General features: G+C 45.7%; 1 protein-coding gene across 3 annotated transcripts in view; it reads right to left on the reverse strand.

Annotated features, from left to right (window-relative positions):
- Positions 1–21,031, reverse strand: part of GALNT7 (polypeptide N-acetylgalactosaminyltransferase 7) — a 40,857-nt gene extending 19,826 nt beyond the window's left edge. For 2 of the 3 annotated variants that reach the window (XM_061563936.1, XM_061563939.1), the window contains exons 1-6: positions 20,700–21,031; positions 16,696–17,222; positions 4,899–5,065; positions 3,743–3,873; positions 2,518–2,597; positions 252–434 (exon numbers count right to left, since the gene is read on the reverse strand). In XM_061563936.1, coding sequence (XP_061419920.1) covers positions 252–434; positions 2,518–2,597; positions 3,743–3,873; positions 4,899–5,065; positions 16,696–17,222; positions 20,700–20,828 — 1,217 coding nt within the window. In that variant the 5' untranslated portion in view covers positions 20,829–21,031. The remainder of the gene's footprint in view (positions 1–251; positions 435–2,517; positions 2,598–3,742; positions 3,874–4,898; positions 5,066–16,695; positions 17,223–20,699) is intronic. The other variant, XM_061563937.1, reaches the window with a different exon arrangement.
- Positions 21,032–21,532: the final 501 nt, after the last annotated feature.

Consider the following 21,532-nt stretch of genomic DNA (forward strand, 5'->3'; position numbering starts at 1 on the left):
ACATGAAAAGCAGTTCTAAAGAAATGAGTTTTCCCTCTGTGTGTACCAAAATCGTTTGTTCAATAAACTATTTGGGGGAAAAAAATGTTTTAAATTTACATTTTAAAGTTCTTATATCTTCAGCGGCTTCCTAATATAGGTCTTATTCCTACGGGCTATATGCCCATGGATCGTGATGGTGACGATGGGTTGCGGAGAGACACCAACAAGGATTTTGGGCACAGAAACCACCGCATTTTGCAGGCACACACCCATAGGGCTCGGTGCGAGTCTTGCGCTTGTCCTTCTCGCGCTTGCTCAGCGGCACGCGCTTCCACAGCATGCTCCAGTCCCAGGCGCCGCGTGCGAAGCCGTCCTCATCCCCGCCGCCCTGAGGCCGCAGCACGTAGTCGTTGCCGTCGATCGCGTCGATGAGCGGGACCGTGGAGACCGTCCTGCGCGCGGAAGGAGAGTAGCAGGAGGAAGAGCGGAGGTGCCGGTGGAGGTTGGGGCCATGCTGGAATGGTTTCGCACACACTGGACTTGCGATTAAGAGGTCGCCAGTTCGATTCTTTATCTTCTGGTGCGGCAGTTGAAACAAATGGTGTAAGTTTATTAACCCCCCCCCCACCGCCCCTATTCCATCTTTGCGCCACCTCTGTCCACCCAGAAGTATAAATGGGTACGGCACAGTTAGTCGATTGGCAGGTCGCATGACATACAAATTCATATTTGTGGCCCAAACCACACCCGGACACCTTTGTCCCTTCACAGCAGATATTTACATACAGTTTGAGGAACTCATTTAGGATAAATTGAGTTTCCAAACAAGCCACTGATGTTGTCCACAGCGAGGAATTGAAACATGGTCCCTGGGATTGTGACACAGCGTGTTAAAAACTGAACCGCCACTATTGTGTCCAAGCACATTTTCTGAGCGGGTATCGATTTATCTTTTTCGCAGTTTCACATTATCACACTCATGTCGCATGCATGCCACTAGAAGCACTGCCATTCTTCATAATGTAAAGAGAGAACCAATTACAGAATCGAATCGTGACCCCGAATGTATATATGTAGAACTTCATTCGCACCGTACATAGCCAACCGTGGTAAATCCGAGTTGCGAAAACACTTGCGCCAACAGGGACATAAATGCTGGACTCTCAGATTAAAAGTCTGATGTTCTCCTGAGCTATCTGGGAAAACGCAGATGATGGTTATTCATTGAATCAGGAATGGGGGGGGGGGGGTACATCCCTGATATTCTAGTCATATTGCTGTATCTAGGCGCAGTTCACCAAAATATTTACCACTAATGTCACATGTGTTATCTTAGGCTGCCAAAATTACACAAAGGATAAAAGCAGTGCGATTTTGGATGCAGGCCCACTCCTCCCTCCCCACTCCATCCTACCATGTAATTTTATTGGCAATCTAAACACACGAACAAGACGTGAGTCTTACGTTACAGTCCCACAAAGCACTGCATCTCCCACCGGGGCTCAAATTGTTTTAGACAAACACTGCCAAGCGAGGTGGCCGTATGGCTCACAGTTCAGCATGTCGAGTTGGCACGGTTCAGGTCCTGGCTTCACATCCACGCAGTATCCTGTGATTAAACTGGGTTCTCAAGTGCAGTGCCACTTATCCCTTTCATTAAGTTCCAGATATGGGAATAAAAATATTGGTTTGTATGTATATAAGCATAGAACAATTTGCTCATTTTGATGACATGTTGTATGTATGTTGAACTTATTTTACACCGTGCGTAGCCAACCATGCTCATCAGAGGTGCGGGGGAAGTAAAAACAAACTAAACACAAAAAGCAGTTCTAAAAAATTAGTTTTCAATCTAGATGATGATTTAAAAGTGCATAGCTCCAGTGGCTTCCTAATATCGGAAGGAAGAGTGTTCCAGATGGTCGCAAACGGGCCGGTTTGTCCGCCATACGACAAATATTACTCTCATATGCAAAGCGAGTGGGAAGGCGCTGTTCCCCTCCTGTCTATGCTAGAGGTTGCCGAGCATCTCAGAAGTAGCTCTGTGACATCCAATTTAGTGGGCCGTACTCTAAACCCGAGAGATTTCAATATTGACTTTGTCTCATTAAAACGATGCCAAAAACTCCATCAACTTAACATGGGGGGGGGGGGGGGAAAGACAAAAAACAAAACTGCTGGCCCATGATGTGGTTCTCGTGTTGTGCTACGTGCTTTTCGGCACGATGTCCGACGTTTTGCTCCACATGCTGGTAGCTTATTCTCCAGGAACTGAATTGAGCAGCTCACCCTCTCCCCCGATTATACAGTGGCGCTGGCTTCTGCTGGCGTTATCCGTTCTTGACCTCCATTGGGCACAGCTATCTGATGTAGGCCCGCCCCCCCCCCCCCCCCCCCATGTTGTTTTGTTTCGACTGGGAGGAAACCAGAGTGCCCGGAGAAAGCTCACCCATGCGTTGCACAAACAGATAGAACAATTTAAAGGTCTGCCAATCAGCTGTTGCGTCATGTGTGAAGGCGGCCAACTCCACTCACCTGTCCTGAGCAATGGGAGCGACCAGGGGCGCGTACCAATTGATGCAAACCTCGCAGTGCGCGTCCAGGTAAATCAGCACCTGAAATTGCAACGTGGGTACCACACAAACCAACATGGGGCGTCAGATCGGTGGATAGCGCATCGCATTGTTGCCTCAACGTTTCTTAAGGTGACCCTATACGACTATCCAAGGCCAGAGGCTACAAAACAGGCTGCTGTGAAGGTATGTTAACTAATAACACACAAGGCATTCTGGGTTTTCCCACACAATTGCTTGCCACCTGATGCTACGAATGTGACGGGCAGGGTAGGGTAAGAAACTGGAGGGTTTTGCATAGAATGCTGCGAGAAGGTTTTGTCGACACAAATCGGGAAGTCGCAATGCGTGGGACACGTGTGCAGGGCAGAGGAGGGCAAGTTACCGAGAAGGGCAGTGGAGAGGCACCCAGAGTTCAGCAACCAAGGGGGAAGACCTAAAGCCAGACGGTGATGATTACGAGACTGAAGGACACATCAACTGCTTAACAAGGGGAAGAAGGCCTGCAGTCAGAGAGTGGGATACTGTAGAAAGCAGACCTTGGGAGATTGAGTGTTAAGTCTAAAACAACGGTAGAATCTAAGCATCAGGAAGCAATGGCAAGGCAAGGTAGCATCAACACCATTGTACTCGATGACTGACCTCGTGAGCCTTACCTTGCAACCAAAACTTTATGCATTCACAGCATGTGCTATATAAAAATGGGCATATGTCAAAATCACCCAGAATCCACATGGGTAATGCTTGGTTGGTGGCTATATGCTCAGGTTAACGGCCTCTGCGAGGCTACGTGTGGGGGGGGGGGGCAGCAAGAGGGTGCAGTACAATCCATTCCTTTATTATACTTGTGGCCCCAAATCGATGCAGTTCCCCCGCAAACACCAGCTCGCACTGCCCAGCATGGCAATAACATGGTCAAACACCACACACGACACCACGCAGTGGGGGGAGGCTTTCATCCAGCTGTGGCTTGACAAAGAGCCATTCGTGTACGCGTTTGAATGCTACGTGGGTTTCTTTGCGGCTATCCCATATGCAGCTCGCCGCGACGTATTTCCGGCTCGTTATTTCGGGCACACCGAAAGGAACGGAGTCTGTGAGAAAATGTGTGCTGGCTGAACTTTCAAAGGGCGTCGGATGAGGCCGGATGGGGTCACGTGGGATAAGATCAGGCCGGGGGGGGTCACCTGGCCCAGCGTGGCCTTCTTGGCGCCCGTGCTGCGAGCTTGGATGAGGCCTTCGCGCCGCTCGTTGCGATAGACCTTGACGAGGCCGTTCCACATCTTTATGTACTCATCAAGGTGGTCCAGCAGGTGCGCTGCATGGTGGGGGGGAACAGGTGCGCATTAAACAAAGAAAAAAACGAATGCGTACGCATGGATTCTGCAACGTTTTCCCAAAAGTGTGTAAAATATGTATGTATGGTGAACTTCTTTCACGATGTACGGAGCCAACCGTGCTAATCAGAGGTGTATGTGTCACCGTAAGAATACTACATAATATATCCCGGCAGGAGGCCGACAATACAATTTTAAAAATTAATGCCTACTTCCTGCTGTAGCAAAAACATGACAATTTTTAAGAAGGAAATTTAACATAAACTGAAAAAAGTGCGCAAAGAAGCGTGGAGAAAAAGCATACTCAAGACTTACACCGAGAGGCAGCAAGTGAAACACATTGATTAGGGAACGCACACACAACATTAGATGGAGACGCCCCTTAGCCGAGACCACGATGAAGATTTCGCTGATATCAGAGGAGCCAAAGCCTCTGTTGAATCCATAGGGGACAGGGACACTGCCCCATTCTGAAACCAGAGCAGAGAGAACCCCGACTGAAAGCGTAAGGGATGTAGACAGAGAAAAACAAACCAAAGGAAAAAGGGAGCCCTAAGGAGCCCCCCATTTGAGAGAGACCTCTAATGATATCAGCAGAGGAAAATCCCAACTCAGGGGACATGAGGAAGAGACCCCCCTATTGTTATCAGAGGCGATAAACTATACTGCAATTGCAGGTGAAAAGGAGAGATCCATACAAAGACCACAAGAGAGAGAGATCCTAAACAAGACTACATGACTTTACCGAAAGTACCAAGAATAAGACTACAGGTGAGAAATACTATCAGTGACACCGACCCCACCCCCACGACTCAAGGCACACGAGATACAGATGCCTACTGATATCAGAGGAGAACAAGGCTCCCCAGTGAAGGCACTGGAGCCATAAAACCCCAAATGACACAAGAGAGACACACGCAAGCAAGCAACGCTATCGACGCCACAGGCTCGCGCGAGAGCGCTTGCCGCCACGGCTGCCGTTGCCGCCACGGCTGCTGAGACGCACCCTTGGTGCTGTGGTCGTCGATGAGCACGATCTCGGCGAGGTAGCGTGCGGGCGTGCGCTTGATGACGCTGTGCACCGTGCGCATGAGTGTCGACCAGCCCTCGTTGTGGAACACGATGATCACGCTGGCCGTCGGCAGATTCTCGTCGTAGTGCCAGAACTTGCACCTGCGTTCGAGAATGAGAACATTTGAGAATCAGAATATTTACTTAGACTGGAGGAATCCGTTGAGCTATAAAGCTCTTTCGCAGATGTCCAGTAGGGGCACGGGGTGAGAACGTTACAACAACAAACAGTACAAAAACATGATAGGAGCGCAAAGTATAGGAAAGGTAAACAAAATACTTAAAAAAACAGATATACAACTTAGCTATATTTGTCTTACTACGTAAAGCCCATTTCGGTATTAAACTTATTTTCAGAAGCGACCTGGCCAAAAATGATAGCTCAACTAAAGAGGCTTATCTTCTTCTTGGTTCTTTCGGTAAAGTCACGTAGAAGGGAAGTAATAAAATAATAAAAATAAAACATAATAAAACAAAATAATTCTCACGACGTTTCGGCTACAACGCAAGCAGCCGTCTTCAGGTGAAGAATGAGACACTACCAAGCTGGGAGCTTATATATAAGCTGCGTTGGAGGTGGAAGAGCGCCTTAACAAAAAGAATGTGCATATGAAGAGGAATTTAGCATATTCATGGAAAATGCGTAGGAGGTGGGCGGGGGGGTTTCAAAGTCATATTATGCCCATGCATTATGCAGGATCAGCAGCACCAAGGGGGGGTGCAGGGAGTAGCAGTAACAAAGGAAAGGAATGTTAATGATATGTAGCTGCAGTTACTCAACAACCACGTAGAAAACTAAAGTATAAACTACATAAAAAACTAAAGTATAAACTGCATAGCACCATCAGTATACTTACTATACTCTACAATAAGCTGAGTTACTAACAGCAAGTAATACATTACAATTCTACGTCGTAAAAATTATATAATATGCTTCCATCTTAACTTTATTCTCTTACATCACACGAGCATATACCGTACTATATACTGCCATAGATAAACCCAACATTAAATTATATACTGTATTGCTGTAAACCAACCTATACCTTATACATTTTAATATAACACTATGTATTATTATACCCACCCTAATGTGTATCGAAATGGTTTATTACGTCCTTCCAATGATTGCTAAGCCAGAATCCATCTTCTCGGCTAAAATTGTCTCTGTGTTTGTATATGTGGATCGCCTCATGAACGAATCTCTCATGATAGCCAGATGGCTTGCAGAGAACCTCTGTCATGTGAGCCCACTGAGTTGTAACAGTGATCTGCCACGGCTGAGGTGTTTGTCCTACCGTGTTTCAGGTCAGCTTTATGTTCACGGATGCGGCCCGAGACATGTCGTTTGGTTTCCCCAATGTAACTGCTACCACAGAGGCAACTTAGTTTGTAGACGCCAGGGTACTGTATGTCTGGAACCACATCTTTTACAGACGGTACCAGATCACGGATTTTATGTACTGTGTTGACCATGAAGAAAACGGCGATAAATAAGGTCAAGCGCTTTGCCGCAGCAGATAGGGGGAAAAGAAACGCACCGGCCAAGAAACGTGTGCAATAAAATAAAATATAAGCATCGATGCCAAAACTACGACTGCTGCGTACAATTTTTGGTAGTTTGTGCTCTACGGCTCTCCGATACATTTTCTGGTTGTGCCACGTGGTGTTGCCCAGCATGGGCGATGTCGCTCCCTCTTCGCCCCACGTGCTGGGGAGCTCCCCACGTGCTGGGAGCACGTGGTAGCGCAAATAAAATATATTGTCGAATTAAGTATTAAGTAATGATTGAAAAACCACTTCGGAGAGCCAAGGCCAAAACTGTCGTTTCGGTAAGCCATGGAACATTTCTGCCGAGTTACCAAATTCGAATAAGATAGCTACTTGCCCACAAGTCAACAAGTTTGTGAAATTCAATTATTGCAACAATAGCAATTGCCCGTGTTTAGGTTAATAATTTGTATGTCTTCATCACTTCCCCAAATTTTGTGCGTACGCAGTCACACGAATTCGGCCCCTTGCGAGTTAAGAGAAGTAAGAACAGCAACGCACCGTCAAATTTCTTGGAAGTCAGAGAACAACGCGTAAATCTAGCCTTGAAAGATCTACACACATTTAATCGATAACACTTCTCAAAAAAGAAAATAGGGAGATATTGAGCATTAAAGGCCACTGCTGAAACGTTGGCCATTATATGGAGATTTCCAATTTTTAGGGCATTTTCGTTGAAGCTTGCATCGAGTTTTTGCGATTTGTGCTTGGGCACAACTGCCAACGCGTTATCATGAAAAAGTTTGTTCGCTTTGAAAAAAAGGGACTCGTGGTGAAGACTCGCACTACTGAAGGAACGGCAATCATGATCGTTAGCACTGGTTGTTATCGACGCATCGTTACGTGCCTCATCTACATCTACATTTTATATAAAAATAATAAAACATGTGCAATTGATCATGACGTCACACTCTCAGAGGATAACGCAGTGCAAGCTTTTAAAAACACGTAGAGCAGACTGGGGCATTTGCTCAGGGTGTGAACGGAACGGATTTCGATATTCTCCTGCAGGGTTCTCAAAGCCTCACGTGACACCGCCACCACTCAGCTTGGGCGCGGCGGCCAAACCGTTTGTGGCAACAACAAAAAATCCATTATGATATCATGGTGGGGAAAAAAATCCCTGCTGCTCTGGAAACAAAAAATTCAAAAATTTCAAAGAGAAACAGCTGGTTCACAATCTGGGCTTGCAGTGCTTACAAAGCGTGCGCTGGCAACTGCGCCAAATCAGCCGAGACATCCACAACGCACAACATTTTATTAAGCATCGCGCTTTGGGTGGCAGATTTGTGCCATTAAGCCGCCACGTGTTGAGCAATGAATAACATCGACTCGGACTTGTTATGCAAATTCAGCATGGGCAATGAACCCATTCAGAAGGGAACATTCAGCTGCGTAGGAAATCAAGTAATTATTGAATACGTTTTTCAATAACAAATAATTTCCAGCCTTTTAACTCAATAATTGTCGGGGCGACAGGGCGTTGTGGTTTGCGCAATGCACTCGGAAACTGGCGGCCACCCGAGTTTTATTTCCGGTCACAGCTAACATTAGTGGCAAGTGAAATCTGAACTGTTTTTTGTCACCCCAACCTTCACCAATACCGCAAGAACCAGCGAGCTAAAAGTAGGTGAACAACCCACATAACCGACACGGTATTCATTCAACAATTAGCTAATAAAAGGGCCGTTTTCACCAACCATCTTGAGTTTACGATAAGCACAGTCAACTCCCGTTAAGTCACGCATTGGTTGTGCAAGCGAAGTCGACTGCACATTTTTATTTGCGCCGCAACTACCAGTGACTCCATCCCAGCAACCCCGGCACCGAGCCCCTTCTGCTCAATTGGCAGGAGAAAAATTCTACAGCTGCACATTAGCACATGGATACCACACACACACCCCAACACAAACACACACACAAACAGGGCCAGACATGCACAAAAAACACACGTGAAAGTAAATACACACATTCTATTAAACTTCTCAGACTTCTGGAGCAAATGCTGTTAAGCAGGCACCTATTAATGCTGGAACAAGATGTCACTCCACTGCTGGATTAAGGTGTTCTCACACCACGAAGATCATGGGGGTTGTTTATGACCATTATTCACCACGAGTTGAAATCACCAAAAACATTTTCGAGCAGGATCACGAAAAAATTAAGTTAAGCTTTCATGGGAAAAAAGATCATGACATTTTTGCAGGAATACTGCCAGAAACATAATGCGAGAGCACGTGCGTTTCCCCGTTTCTGATGCCAGTGTGTGCGTAACTTGTGCAGCTGTAGGGTGTGCAAGTGAGAATGGAGTGTGATTTCAAGATTTAAAAATATTAATAATAATGTTGGAGATGGCCAGGTGTTGCATCTAGAGCTGGCACCGCTGAGATCCTGGTTTAAAATGTGACCCACACAGAGGCCGGTTTTGGGTTAGGATAAAGATGTCTTATGGCTGGCGACTCGGGTCACATTCATTGCAAGTCCCGCATGATGAACCAGACCCATTCGAACCACTAAAAAAACATTATTTCATTTTCTTGGTTCTTTCGGTAAAGTCACGTCGAAGGGAAGTAATAAAATAATAAAAATAAAACATAATAAATAATTCTCACGACGTTTCGGCCACAACACAAGCAGCCGTCCTCAGGTGAAGACCAGGTCTGTCGAGGCGACAGCTGTCGACTCGACAGACCTAGTCTTATGTTTATGTTTTATTTTTATTATTTTATTACTTCCCTTCTACGTGACTTTACTGAAAGAACCAAGAAGATGAATCCCTGCAGTCACGAAAGCTTTAAATCGAAACATTATTTCAATTTACCATACACGACATTACGGGAATAAGAGCACCCTTGGAAAAATATTTGTTGGTTCAGATCAGATTTTGGTCGGGTTGGTGTTGAAGCGGATTGCGGGTTAGGAGCTGCTCGGTCACGAGTTCGGGTCAGATCACGGATCAAAAAAGTCAGACCAGCACAGAACTCTTTGAGTGTAGTTCACAGAGTATGAATGAGTGGCAATTAAAGGGAACTCGAAATAAATACTTCTGCCATGTGATCTTTGAGAGAATGTTCTTTAACATGGGATGGCAATACACCTCCTTCAGCCAGTTCCGAACGGACATTTCTTCACTGCATGGCGCGATGCCAACGAGCCAAATTAAAAGTGTAAATGGAAAACAACTCCCAAAAATAGTGGGTACGTAATATAACAGTGCAGTTCCACAATTCTGCATGAATATTGCGGTCAATTTAAAGATCTGGATAATTTCTCATAATCATGAAAGTGGTGTTTTAATTAGGCACAGTATGTCAATCAAATTTGGACTGCCATTCACGTAGAAATAACGCGTCCACGTTTGTTGGCGAGCGAGAAATGCGCACTATGCCGCAGTGTCGGACGTAGTGACATTTTTCATGTATATATGTATGCATGCAGAACTTGTTTTGTACCGTACAGTCAACCGTGTTCATCGGAGGTGCGGGAAATGTATTTGCATCATCGCCATCAAACATCGATGGCGGTGGTGCAAACAGAATCGCGTATGTGTCAAATCAAACTCAAATCGATAAGCCCAAATTTATACAACTATAATTACCTTCAAAATTACATCACGTATGTATCGTGGGGGCGGGGGGGGGGGAATAAAAAACAAACCTTGCCCAAGGTTGCCTAATGTGTGAAAATGCGATGATAATCCTGCAGAATATTTATTAAGAAATACCATGGTTTCAACAGCAATAGATATCATTATACTTTGAATAATTTTCCCACTATATCAGCATAAAGACATGTGGCTAAAATGTGCCTCCCAAATGTTTTGTTCAAATTTACTTACGGAGAGTCACTGAAGGAGGCTGCACTATAATCAGCATACACCACAAAATGTTTTGCAAATTGTACAAATACACACACACACTGCAAAAAAATTGATATATAAATCTCTTGTCCTTGTTGGACATGACGCACTGCCCATGCCTGACTAATGCACTTCTTTCCATGTTGTTACATTGACGGCCTTGTTAATACGTCGTCGGAGCCATTTAGTAGTGCATGTTGCTAGGCTTGTTCGGCTTTGTTACATAGCCAACCATCTACCGCTACGTCGACTACTGACGAGAGCACGATTGCACCGCAGCTTGCATTCTAATAATGCTCGCCTTCACAAAGCAGCGACCGCCAAGGGATTTTACAATTAGAGAGCAAAAGCAGCATGCCCGTGTGGAAATAGACAATGACGGCACCGCGAACAAGCCACGCTCGTGGGCCGGCGAACATATCAAAATTTATATAGAAAATACTGATTTCCTCCGGTATACAAGCAGGTGAATCTGCAGATTATGAACTGGGGTTGAAGGATAGTTACAGATTTGCTCGTTAATTGTCGATGGAGTCGATTACCGGTTCCAAAAGCCGTGAAATTGAGTCAAAATCCAGGTCAATTTCGCGATTAAATCAAAAACTGATTGGCACGCGAGAAACGTTCAAACCGCTCGGCACGTTCGGATGCGATTTGCCAAGTGACAACCCTTTCCGTGGAGAATACATCACATATTCCACTGCTGGATGAAGACCTCGCCACATCATGTCAGTCATGCCGCTTGATTGACCATACTTCACCACGCTGGTACGTGAAGGATGGTAAACAGATTAATCGTTTTTTTTTTTTAAGTTGTTGTAAGTATCGATAAAACTAAAAAGAATATAACTTAACAACCCCGGTATGTACGTTTATCCCGAGAACGCCTCCGATTGCTCCACCAATTGCAATGATTGACGTGTCATGGGAAAAGCTTGTGATACGTAGTTAATAGTGAAGAGGTAAAAATCCTGAATATATTTCACCTTTGAGCCAACAATTCGGCTCATAAGGCTCATCAGCCCTGGGGCCACTTATCCGCTCCACTATTTACAGTTTTAAAATTACAGATCAAATGGGATGGGGGGGGAACGAGCAAAGGGTGAGGAGATATCCAAGAGCGTACATCTCTCCCGGTATGACCAAGCATACAAAAACATTATCCTCATTGAAAGTACGAGATTTTGGCACAAAACTCCCTTTAGGTAATGTGTGTATCACGATGGAGCAGCACAATGCTTAAAAAGCAAGCAGATCTGATGAGCGCGGTTGGTCACGTACGGTGTGAAAAAAAAGTTCAACGGACATACGTACATACAGAAGGTTACAAATTCAAATCTCGGTTAAAAGATACTAACCGGCATTGTTCCAAGTAAGATAAAAACGACTATCACATCGGTGGAAGTCAATTGTGGCTATTCCTGGGAATATGGAATTCCCATCACCGAGGACTGGAAAGCACAGACTTCTAAATGGGAAAATTCCAGGACTGATTTGCATTGGGCTGTTTGGCCAATTACTTTGCGTATTTATATACTTGTGGTGGATGTGGTGGATGAATAGTCACATGTGCAAGTCACAATGATGCACAGATAGCCCGAGCAGTATGCAGCAGAACTACTTGCTGTATTGCCTCGAGGGTCGGTGTCTCATGCAGACGCAGGCTCCATTTGTGCTCGATACACCAACCCCGACCAGTAAGTGACTGGACTATTGGGGGTGCGGGACACCTGAACTGTCTTGAGGTCAAGAGGTCAAAGGTCAAGAGGTCCTCATGGTCAATGCCGTCGATGACTCCATAACTCACGAACCCGCATCCTTCTCCAAAATCCCACAGTTGCTGCAAGGTCAACATCTGATCTTCAAGGTCCACTTATAAATTCTCACACCATCTGGTTTATGCTCTTCCGCTTTATCTCAGACCTTTGGGTGCCACGTGAAAACCCGTCTCGGTAACCCCGCCCCTCCATCCTGCACACGTGTCCCACCCATCTCAGCCTCCTTCCCTGCCCCCATTACTCCGACAACAAATCGTTGCCAAGTTCTATTCCAAGGTTCACAACAGTCGGTGATGCGTGCGGTCCTGTTGTCAATCCACCGCGAGATGAGAGCCTCCCCCACGTTATGGACAACAACGGATTTTTCCTGTTAAAGTTTTCTGGGTGAGATGGCGTTTCGCTGGGGAATACAAACAGCATCAATCCAGACGATTGCCAAAATTGTGAAGAAGTCTTTCCTGTTTTTCACTGCTGCCCCCCCCCCCCCCCGCGTCCTTCGCACTTGTAGGCACACAGTGATGATATCACCTGACCAGATTTAAGACTGAAGACAGGAAGATGTCTTCGCAATACTGGAAATCACCTGATGATGCTGGTTGAAAAATTACCAGAAAAACATCGTACTCGAATTGTACATGTTGTGGGTTTGCTCTCCAACAGCAGTAACAAATTGGCACGTTTTTCTCACGTGTCAAACCTTGCCTGTGGTCGAGTGGAATTAGTTTTACATTTCCGCGATCGAACCCAAAGATAAGTTACCGTGAATAACATTGTTAGCGAAAGCCTTCGTGTTAATACTCGTGTTAAAGCAATGGATTTTGCTGGACGGTCCTCTGCTGCCCACCACATAGCCACGCAGACTCGCAACAACCTACCTGCATATGGCAGTCACCCATCCAAGCACTATCCACCAGCCTCAACCCTGCTTAGTTTCTGTGATACGATAGAATCGGGCAGATTCCAGGTCATATGGTGACCTGTTATACAGGAGTTTTGAAATGTGCACGGAGGGTTTTTTTTGCTTTTTAAAACGTAAAAGCCACAAAGAGGGGGGGGGGGGGAACTTGCTTTAAAACAAGTTGTTCTGTGGAAACCTGTATGCAAATAAGAATTAAGTCAGACCCAACCGCTGCGCTGCACGCAAAGATAAATATATGCAAGGCGCACTCGCAAACGCCCCCACAACCAAGCATAGCCACCGCTAAGGTTGTGCCACGTCGTTCTAGATGCAAACAGGAAACTTTCCTGCAGATCTCGCACGCCAGCTAACCAGCAGAGCCAGCCCAGTCATGGATGACTGCCAGAGAGGGTATTACATGGCTAATCATTAGCGCACTACACACTGCCTTATCGCTGTGCAAACAACATCGACTCCTCTTTAGGCGGCTCAGTGTCCTCCGCAGCCCGACCACGACCTGGCAAACGCAAATCGACCTCGGCAAATTGACCGAGCATTGTTGAGAGACCATGCTGCATCGAGTTACATCTTTCAGGTGCATCCTGGAGGAATATGTTAACATATACATGTTTGCGTATATATTCATAAAGGTGGGTGGGTAAACTTGTGTTGCACTCTCACCCTGGACCCCGATTACTTTTACTCTGAGAGGCTCCTATACCTGTACAAGTAGAACCCTTTTTTTGGTTAATCCATCGATGGATGAGGGCCCCTCCACAGGTGGTCGTGGAAGTTACTTGACCAAAATTCACCGCACTGGTTAGTGTGGTTGGTGGGGGCCAGGAGGGTACATGTGTAGCCACGATGGCGGGACGTGAACTGCCTCCCCGCATGGTATGCAGGTCGTGGGTTCAATCCCGACCCTGACACCAGCTGTATATTATATTTATGCGATCTAACACAAAAAAAGCCTTTCATGGATATTGGTCGCAAAAGCCTATGTGTTAAGCTTTATATTTGGAGTTTGCATGTTCTCCCCATGGTTGCGTGAATTTTCTCTACGTTCTCTGTTTTTTCCCTCCACCTTTAGAAACATGCACTTATGAGTATTTGGTTGCCCTGTATGTATGCTATAAATTTCCACCACATGATAAGCCACTTCGTTGAGCTATCGTTTGTGGTCAGGTCACTTCTCAAATAGAGCTATGTAGCTCAGTGGGCCTTAGCTGGTAAAAAAATAAGTGTATTATTTTCCAGTGGCGAGAAAGAATGGCGTTATATTCGAGTGCATCGAACTGTATTTGCTTTACCCACGATGCTCCATAGCAAGGCGTAAATGAGTTTGTGTACGACACTGCACTTAGCATTGCAGTCATTTTAAGCTCTCCTCAACTTAGACGAGGGGCAGGCCAGGTTCATAACTGCTGGGAGTGTAACGTCGAACCGATTAATCCACATCGATTCTAGTCTCAAGTTGACAACACACAAATCGAACCACCTGTGTAAACATCCATTATTCTCATTTTGTATGCGTTGTAGGTAATGGGTTCATGGGACTCCCCCCCCAACTCCATCCTGCATAGTGTGCATAAAAAGGTAAAAATTATCTTTGATTAAAGTATGACCCTCGAATCTGAGCGATGTATTAAATTACGAGCTTGCGATAGTGAAATGACACACCCCTACCAAAAACCACTGTTGGTACCCAGAAATTGAATGTACATGAAGCAAAAAAAACACACCCTCCTTTACAATACAGTACAATGTGGATTTATATAGCGTCTAAGCGTAACTGCGTCTCCTGACGATGTCCAGACACTGAGAATGTTTATTTTATAGAAAGAAAAGAGCCAGTCAGTGAAAGCCAGAGGCCAAGGTTGCAAGTGTGAGCTTGAGCAGGTAATCGGCAGCATGAACGGCTAGAGAAAGGGAGTGATAAGTTATGTACACTAACCGAACAATGAACTCTGATCTCACTTGACCAAAAACATCCACTATGAACACTCGTCGCCTTTTCTTTGGTGCAAAACTGTCAATGTGGCACCAGCTACGTTCTGGCCAACCGAAGACAATAAAACTATAGAGAAACTGTACTCAAGGCGTGCCCGCTTTGAGTAACCTGAAAGGTCACCTTTGCTTTACTACCAGTGCTGAAAAACAAAAATGAAAAAAAAATCAGGAACTGCTGCTCTCTGAAGACACACCGGAGCCATTTGCACAATGCATCACTGCACAGATGCTGGCTTGGAGAAATTTCACTTGCAGAGTCACCAACGCCATTTCGCCACTGTGGCGTCCACGGTGGCAAGATGTTAACTACCTCGCCTGGTATACAGGAGGCCGTGGGTTCAATCTCGACCCTGACACCTCTGAGGTTGCAATCGGCTACCCGATACCCGTACCCTACCCGATACCCGGCTACCTGGCCGGGTATCGGGTACGGGTACCCGTTTGCAACCCTGGTGCGGCCGGGTACAGGTACGGGTAAGGAATCAAAACCCGTTTGCGACCTCTGTGACACCTGTATATTTGTAGTTTGCATGTTCTCCCGATGGTTGCATAGATTTTTCTCCGGGTCCTCCGGTTTTTCCCTCCACATTTAGAATGACACGTTTAGAGTATTTGGCCACTATGCATTTCCACATAAGCTACTTCGTTGATCTATCATTTCTGTTAGCCAGGTCACTTCTGAAAAAGAGCTGTATAGCTCAGTAGGCCCTTACCTGGTAAAAAAATAAATACATTTTTAGTAAACAGTCAGGTAAAAGTATTTCCATGGAGGGACAGAAATTAACTCTAAGATAAAGCCAGGTGAATAACTGACATGCAGGTGAATGAATACTATGGAACATGATCTATATTTGTTAAAGGGTTAGACCATGTGGTAGTTTTAAGCCAAAATTCCTGTCATTAACCCTCCACCACCCGACAAGATTCTCACTTTTTTAATAAATATCTTATTTAGGTATTGATCAAATTCGAATCAATAAAGAGTATTACCGGTGGCTTGAAACAAACGTTGGATGTTGATGTCAACTGAAATTACCATGTGTTATCCCGCTATATGTGTGGGTTTTCTCCAGGCAATCCCGATCCTTTTTACAAGTGTGTACAAGAACGACTTTGCTTGCGACAATTCCTATGCAAGAATTAGACATTTGCATAGCGAGGTGGCCAGCGGGCTTAGGGGTCAGAGCAGTGAGCCCACACAGTCACCAAGCTCCTGGGTTCAAATCCGGGTTTCAGCCACCTGTAGTAAAACCGGAGTCTCAGCCAGGTGATCATCAATAACTGTGTATATATATTTTTTTTACTATATAGTTTTTCCTTAATTTAGTAAAATTCTTAATTTAATAATAAATAATATATTATATTTTACAATAATTTCACAAACATTACTCTGTAGCAGAGTGTGCTGATGAAAACGTGGCCACTTGAAGGGATTTCGGAGGCTCTCTAACACACAGGTTTGCAATGCCCCACGAGACGCTCCAAGTGAACAAGTAGTCTCGTGACACGACGCCGAGGATGCAACCGAACCAAAAACTGGCAAGACAAAAATAAAATAAACCAACGAAACCACAACCGTCTACTCCGGCAGCTGCGAGCATGGTAGGGGGGGGGGGGAAGCGTTAGCGACACTCACTCTTCGTGACGGAGTTCGTTGATGGAGCGGTCGAGCGACACCTCGTCGCTCGCCACCATGTTGAAGCCGAACTCCTTAATGCTGGCTGGCACCAGCTCCTTCTTCTCCGGCGACAGCACCACCGGATTGCCCTCCTCGCCGGGGCCGCCGGGCACGCCGGGGGCCTCGCCGTTCGGCAGCTCGAAGTTGCCCAGGACGCCCGGCTTCAGCATGGGCGCCGGGTACTTCACCTTGTTTGGCTTGAACGTTAGGTACTGCTTGTTGACGGCCCGCTTGTGTTCGGCCGCGTCGCCCCTCGGATGGAAGCGATCGAGCGGTTCTTTGTCTCCGCCGCCGAGACCGTCGCCATCCGGCTTGGGGCCTGGCACTCCACCGTCGCCGGGCTGTTCCCGCTTGTGCTTCTGGCGACGGATGTTCTCGAGATTTACCTCCAGTCCGTCCACGTGCGGCCAGGGGATCACGGGTCGGAATCGATCCTCCTGAGGCGGCTTCGGAAGCTCGTTCAGCTCCCTCTGCTGCTGCTGCTGCTAGACACGCACGTCCGAGGCATTGCGGACACAAGGATATTAATTATCAGGGCAGTGCTGTTAATTAACCATGCTGCTGATACCACTGAGGTTCATGAATTACCAAGGCAGGGAATCGCAACGGCAGGCCTGTTGCAGATGGCGAATCCAGTTCAAGGTTGCCACATTTGAGAAAAAGCTTCTGGGAAACATTAATTTGGAACAGAGCGCAGAGGCTGATTGATTAAGTGTTACTAGCTTTCAGCGATGTAAACACACACGCATGGACTTTAATGATATCCAAGTGGAAGTCCACGGAGACAAAGCTCACTTTTAAAAAGTGTGTGGGGGGGGGGGGGCAGTGGGTGGTGATTGCATTAAATCGTAAACGCCTGAGATAGCCAAAAGATGCCAGCACAGCAACATTTATCCTTGTTTTGAGTGTTGTGAATTTTATTCCTGCATAAATGAAATTGGATAAAGATCTTAATGTGGTCAGGCCCTCCTGCAAAACAGTCTTGCAATTCACGAGGCTCTGTGGTTAAAGGGAATCATATTTAGTTATAATTTCCTACACGTAATCATTCATTTGCACACGAATGCGCTCACAATACGATAGAAAAAAAGGCATGTTCACTAAAATAAATGAGACATTCCAAATATATGACCTGTGAAACATTACAGGTACTGTACAGCAAACAGACCAAGCACTGTTGCATTTCACTCACCATTGCTGGCCAGCTGACATTACACAAACAACATATATATGCCATAGGTAAATATTGGAAACCATTTGCCAAGAAACTTTTTTTTGCTAAATCTCTTTATCCTGCTTAAGAGTGCAGTGGCGTGATCTTCAGAACAATGAGCAAACTGCTTAAGTGTCCATGAATGCAAAAGTGTACACGCGGCAGCCCCAACAAGACCGGCTATAACTGGGATGAAGAGGGAATGAAGTGGAACTCGAGGACTCTAACAAGGGCTCCATTGCCACTGCATGAACACAGTACGCACACTCTTCTGATGGTGAAGTGGCATATACAACAAACATTACCGTGTATATAACTGTATACACAGACACTCAAAAAGTTTAAAGGTACACGGAAAATAACTATTCTTATACTCGGGGCATGAAGAGGTGGTGGTGGCGGAGTGGGTAAGTGTGCCGTTCGACGAACCTAGCAACCCGAGTTTGATCCCTGACCACAGCTAACAACAACGGTAGGTGAGGTCTGACCTGGGTCCTGAATTCAACCCGCCTTCACCACCCTGCACTGAATTTTTTTTGTTCTTCACCTGAGGACGGCTGCTTGCGTTGTGGCCGAAACGTCGTAAGAATTATTTTATTATGTTTTATTTTCATTATTTTATTATTTTCCTTCTACGTGACTTTACCGAAAGAACCAAGAAGATGACATCCTGCACTGACCAATGTGGTGAAGTATGGTCAAACCACCCCTATTACGGAGACGCCCGGAGGAGGCCTTCAATTAGCACTTGACAAAAGGCTGTAAGTTAATATATACTGCACTTGACTCTGGACAATATCGTAGTTTGATATGAAACCTCAACCAGTTTTCTTGCAGTGTTCTGCAGGGAAATGTAATATCACTCAGGCCGCTTTTTTATAACCAGGTGCAAACAATTCAGGTAAATTGGCGGTTTTGTTATGGAAGGAACATGGTGGGGTGGGGGAAGAAATGCTGGGTCATTATTTGTATCAAATTTCTCATCCATGCCGATGTTGCTGGTGGGAGAGAAGACATTGTGCAATGCATAACTGTGGCAGAGCAAAACAGGTTGAGAAAAACATTAATAATGACTTACACAGAGCAAAAAAACCCCTCCCTGTTCAGCACCAAGTTGGGAATTATGCATCTACAGGGCACAGAAGTAATAAAAATTGGTATGCCTATGCGGACCACATGCAGCCGTTGTTCTTAATCATAACGCAATCCCGTTTCAATCGGTTACGGGAGAGTTAGATGTGCTCAAATGTTATAGAAACTGTAACTACTGTGAACATCGCAAGTAAATATGTATGTATACTCGTCAACCAACCAGCAATGACCAGCGAGGGTGGGGACACGTCTTCCACGACTGGTCGCCGCGTGGCCAGGCAGTGGGTTTACAAAAGGGCTTCTTACTTGACAATTTTTAAACGATACATACCGAACAGGATATGTTAAAAAGGCAGTTTATATAAAGATACAGTGTTTTACCCGCAAGGCATACCGGTTACACGTGCAGGGATTTGAAACATAAATATAGACAAAATTATACAGATTTACCGGTACACTAAAAAAACCTTTTCAGCAAAATTAGCCTTCAATTGGCCTTTACAGTACATTCCGTGGACAGTCAAGAAAGTCGATGTTTTAAAGACCATTTTCCTGCATGTTTTGAATGCCATATATAACTTGAGGCCACTACAAGTTTCCTTTGCGGTTTGGGTTTCGAAACAATTAAATGGATGTACTTAGCATCATAATCATCATCATCAGCCGGTCATCTACTGCTGGAAGAAGGCATATCTAAGGCTCACACCCCATCTCCCTAACTTACGTTTAAAAACAAAAATATCCCAAAAGCTACAGGTCCATCAGATCTTGGACAAAAAGCAAATTGTGTGGTTCTGAGTGGGGGGGGGGGTTCTTAAGTCAAGGACGCGTTTATATAATGTATAATAATAACAAGTTATTAAACTTTACATTGGTGAGTGTTCCGACACATTCTATACAGGGAGGAAGAGATGGCAGGCAGGACGAGGATAAAACTACGGAGTTGTGGAAACCCAAAAGGTAAGAAACAAGTCACAGCTGGACCCTCCATCAGCAACAACAACCACCACCACCACCGTCGCCAGGTAAACGCCATGGGGGAACGCAAATCTAAAAGAGACAATCGATATTTTCTTAAGGATTCATTAAACAAGGACAGCAACAATGGGTTTCGTCGTGTGCAGGGAGGGGGCTTGCTCATATGGTAAAAGTGTAACCATGGCGAGGCCGCCAGAGGAATTGCCGAATTGTCTGGGGTTGGCATTCAGCCAGCAGTGGGTAGATCAAGGCTGATTATCGATACAAGTTTCATAAATAAATGACATGCCAGTGATCATCAGCCATGATCAATCCACTGCTGGCATAATCATATAACATTAGCACATAATATCGTACACTTAAAATAAATTACGTACGAGCAAAGCGACATGATTGCAAATCGATTTTTTTCGCGTATAATTTGAAGAAAAAAAAATGCATTAAAGCAAACGTTGATCTTTTAACGCAGAAGAGACACCTTGTGTCAACATCAAGGGCTCAATTCGCCCAAGCCCAAGCCGGCGGCCTGCACGCAGGCTGCGGCCGCTTTCCCCAGGCAAAGCCGGTTTCTCAGAGGCGGATAACCAACAATTGCCTCCAGTCGGCGTGATAATTTCACGAAATAAAGGTGTATAGATTTGCGTATTAACTGCACAGTGAAAGAGGAGTCAACACAGACCTGTTCTCTTGCGTCTTGCCGGGGCGGGCTGTCTCTCTGCCCCGTGAGGGAAGACCACAGCACCAGCAACACGAAGAGCGTGAACCCCGTGATCACACTGCGCAGAACCACTCCGACTTTTAGTCGCATTTTAATTCACTTCGCTATCAGCCCCCCCTCCTCCACCTCCTCCTTCTCCCTTAAAGTTTCACGGCGAATGACGAAACGGCGTTATTTTACGAGACGTCAAAATAAAGGAGGGGGACGTGGGAGAGCGAGGAGCGGGCAAAAGTGTGCGCGCCACCGCTGCCGAACCAGGCACATGGAGCGTCCACGGAAGGGCAACCGGCGCTTTTAAACGCCCTGGGAGGCGCGATGCTAAATAAGGACCCCCCCCCCCCTCCATTCCCTACCATTGCCCTCACCCCGCCCCCTTCCCAAACCGCCAGGCGGCAACAGCGGATATTGGGGGGTCTCTATTTGGCATGACCTAAATCGATTGTATTTGCTAGAGCGGATTAGCCGGGCGGCGCTAATCGTGCATGCTGCCAATGCGGCGTATGTGTTGTAGGGAATGTTAGAGCGTGTGTGACAGGCTTCACACGTGGTCACATACCTGGTCACGCTTGGGGTGTGGGTTGGTTGAGATTGATGCGTTAAGTTGGATTTTTTTTCTCTCCCTAACCTAACGATACGGCGTGCAAACACGCAAATAAGGTGGTGTAATTTTGATTTAAAGCTTTCGTGACTGCATGGATTCATCTTCTTGGTTCTTTCGGTACAGTAACGTAGAAGGGAAATAATAAAATAATGAAAATAAAACATTATAAAATACAATTCTCACGACGTTTTAT

The sequence above is a fragment of the Lethenteron reissneri genome, chromosome 32, assembly GCF_015708825.2.
Source record: "Lethenteron reissneri isolate LAM-NWPU_2019-01 chromosome 32, ASM1570882v1, whole genome shotgun sequence".
In the NCBI taxonomy this organism is placed as follows: domain Eukaryota; kingdom Metazoa; phylum Chordata; class Hyperoartia; order Petromyzontiformes; family Petromyzontidae; genus Lethenteron; species Lethenteron reissneri.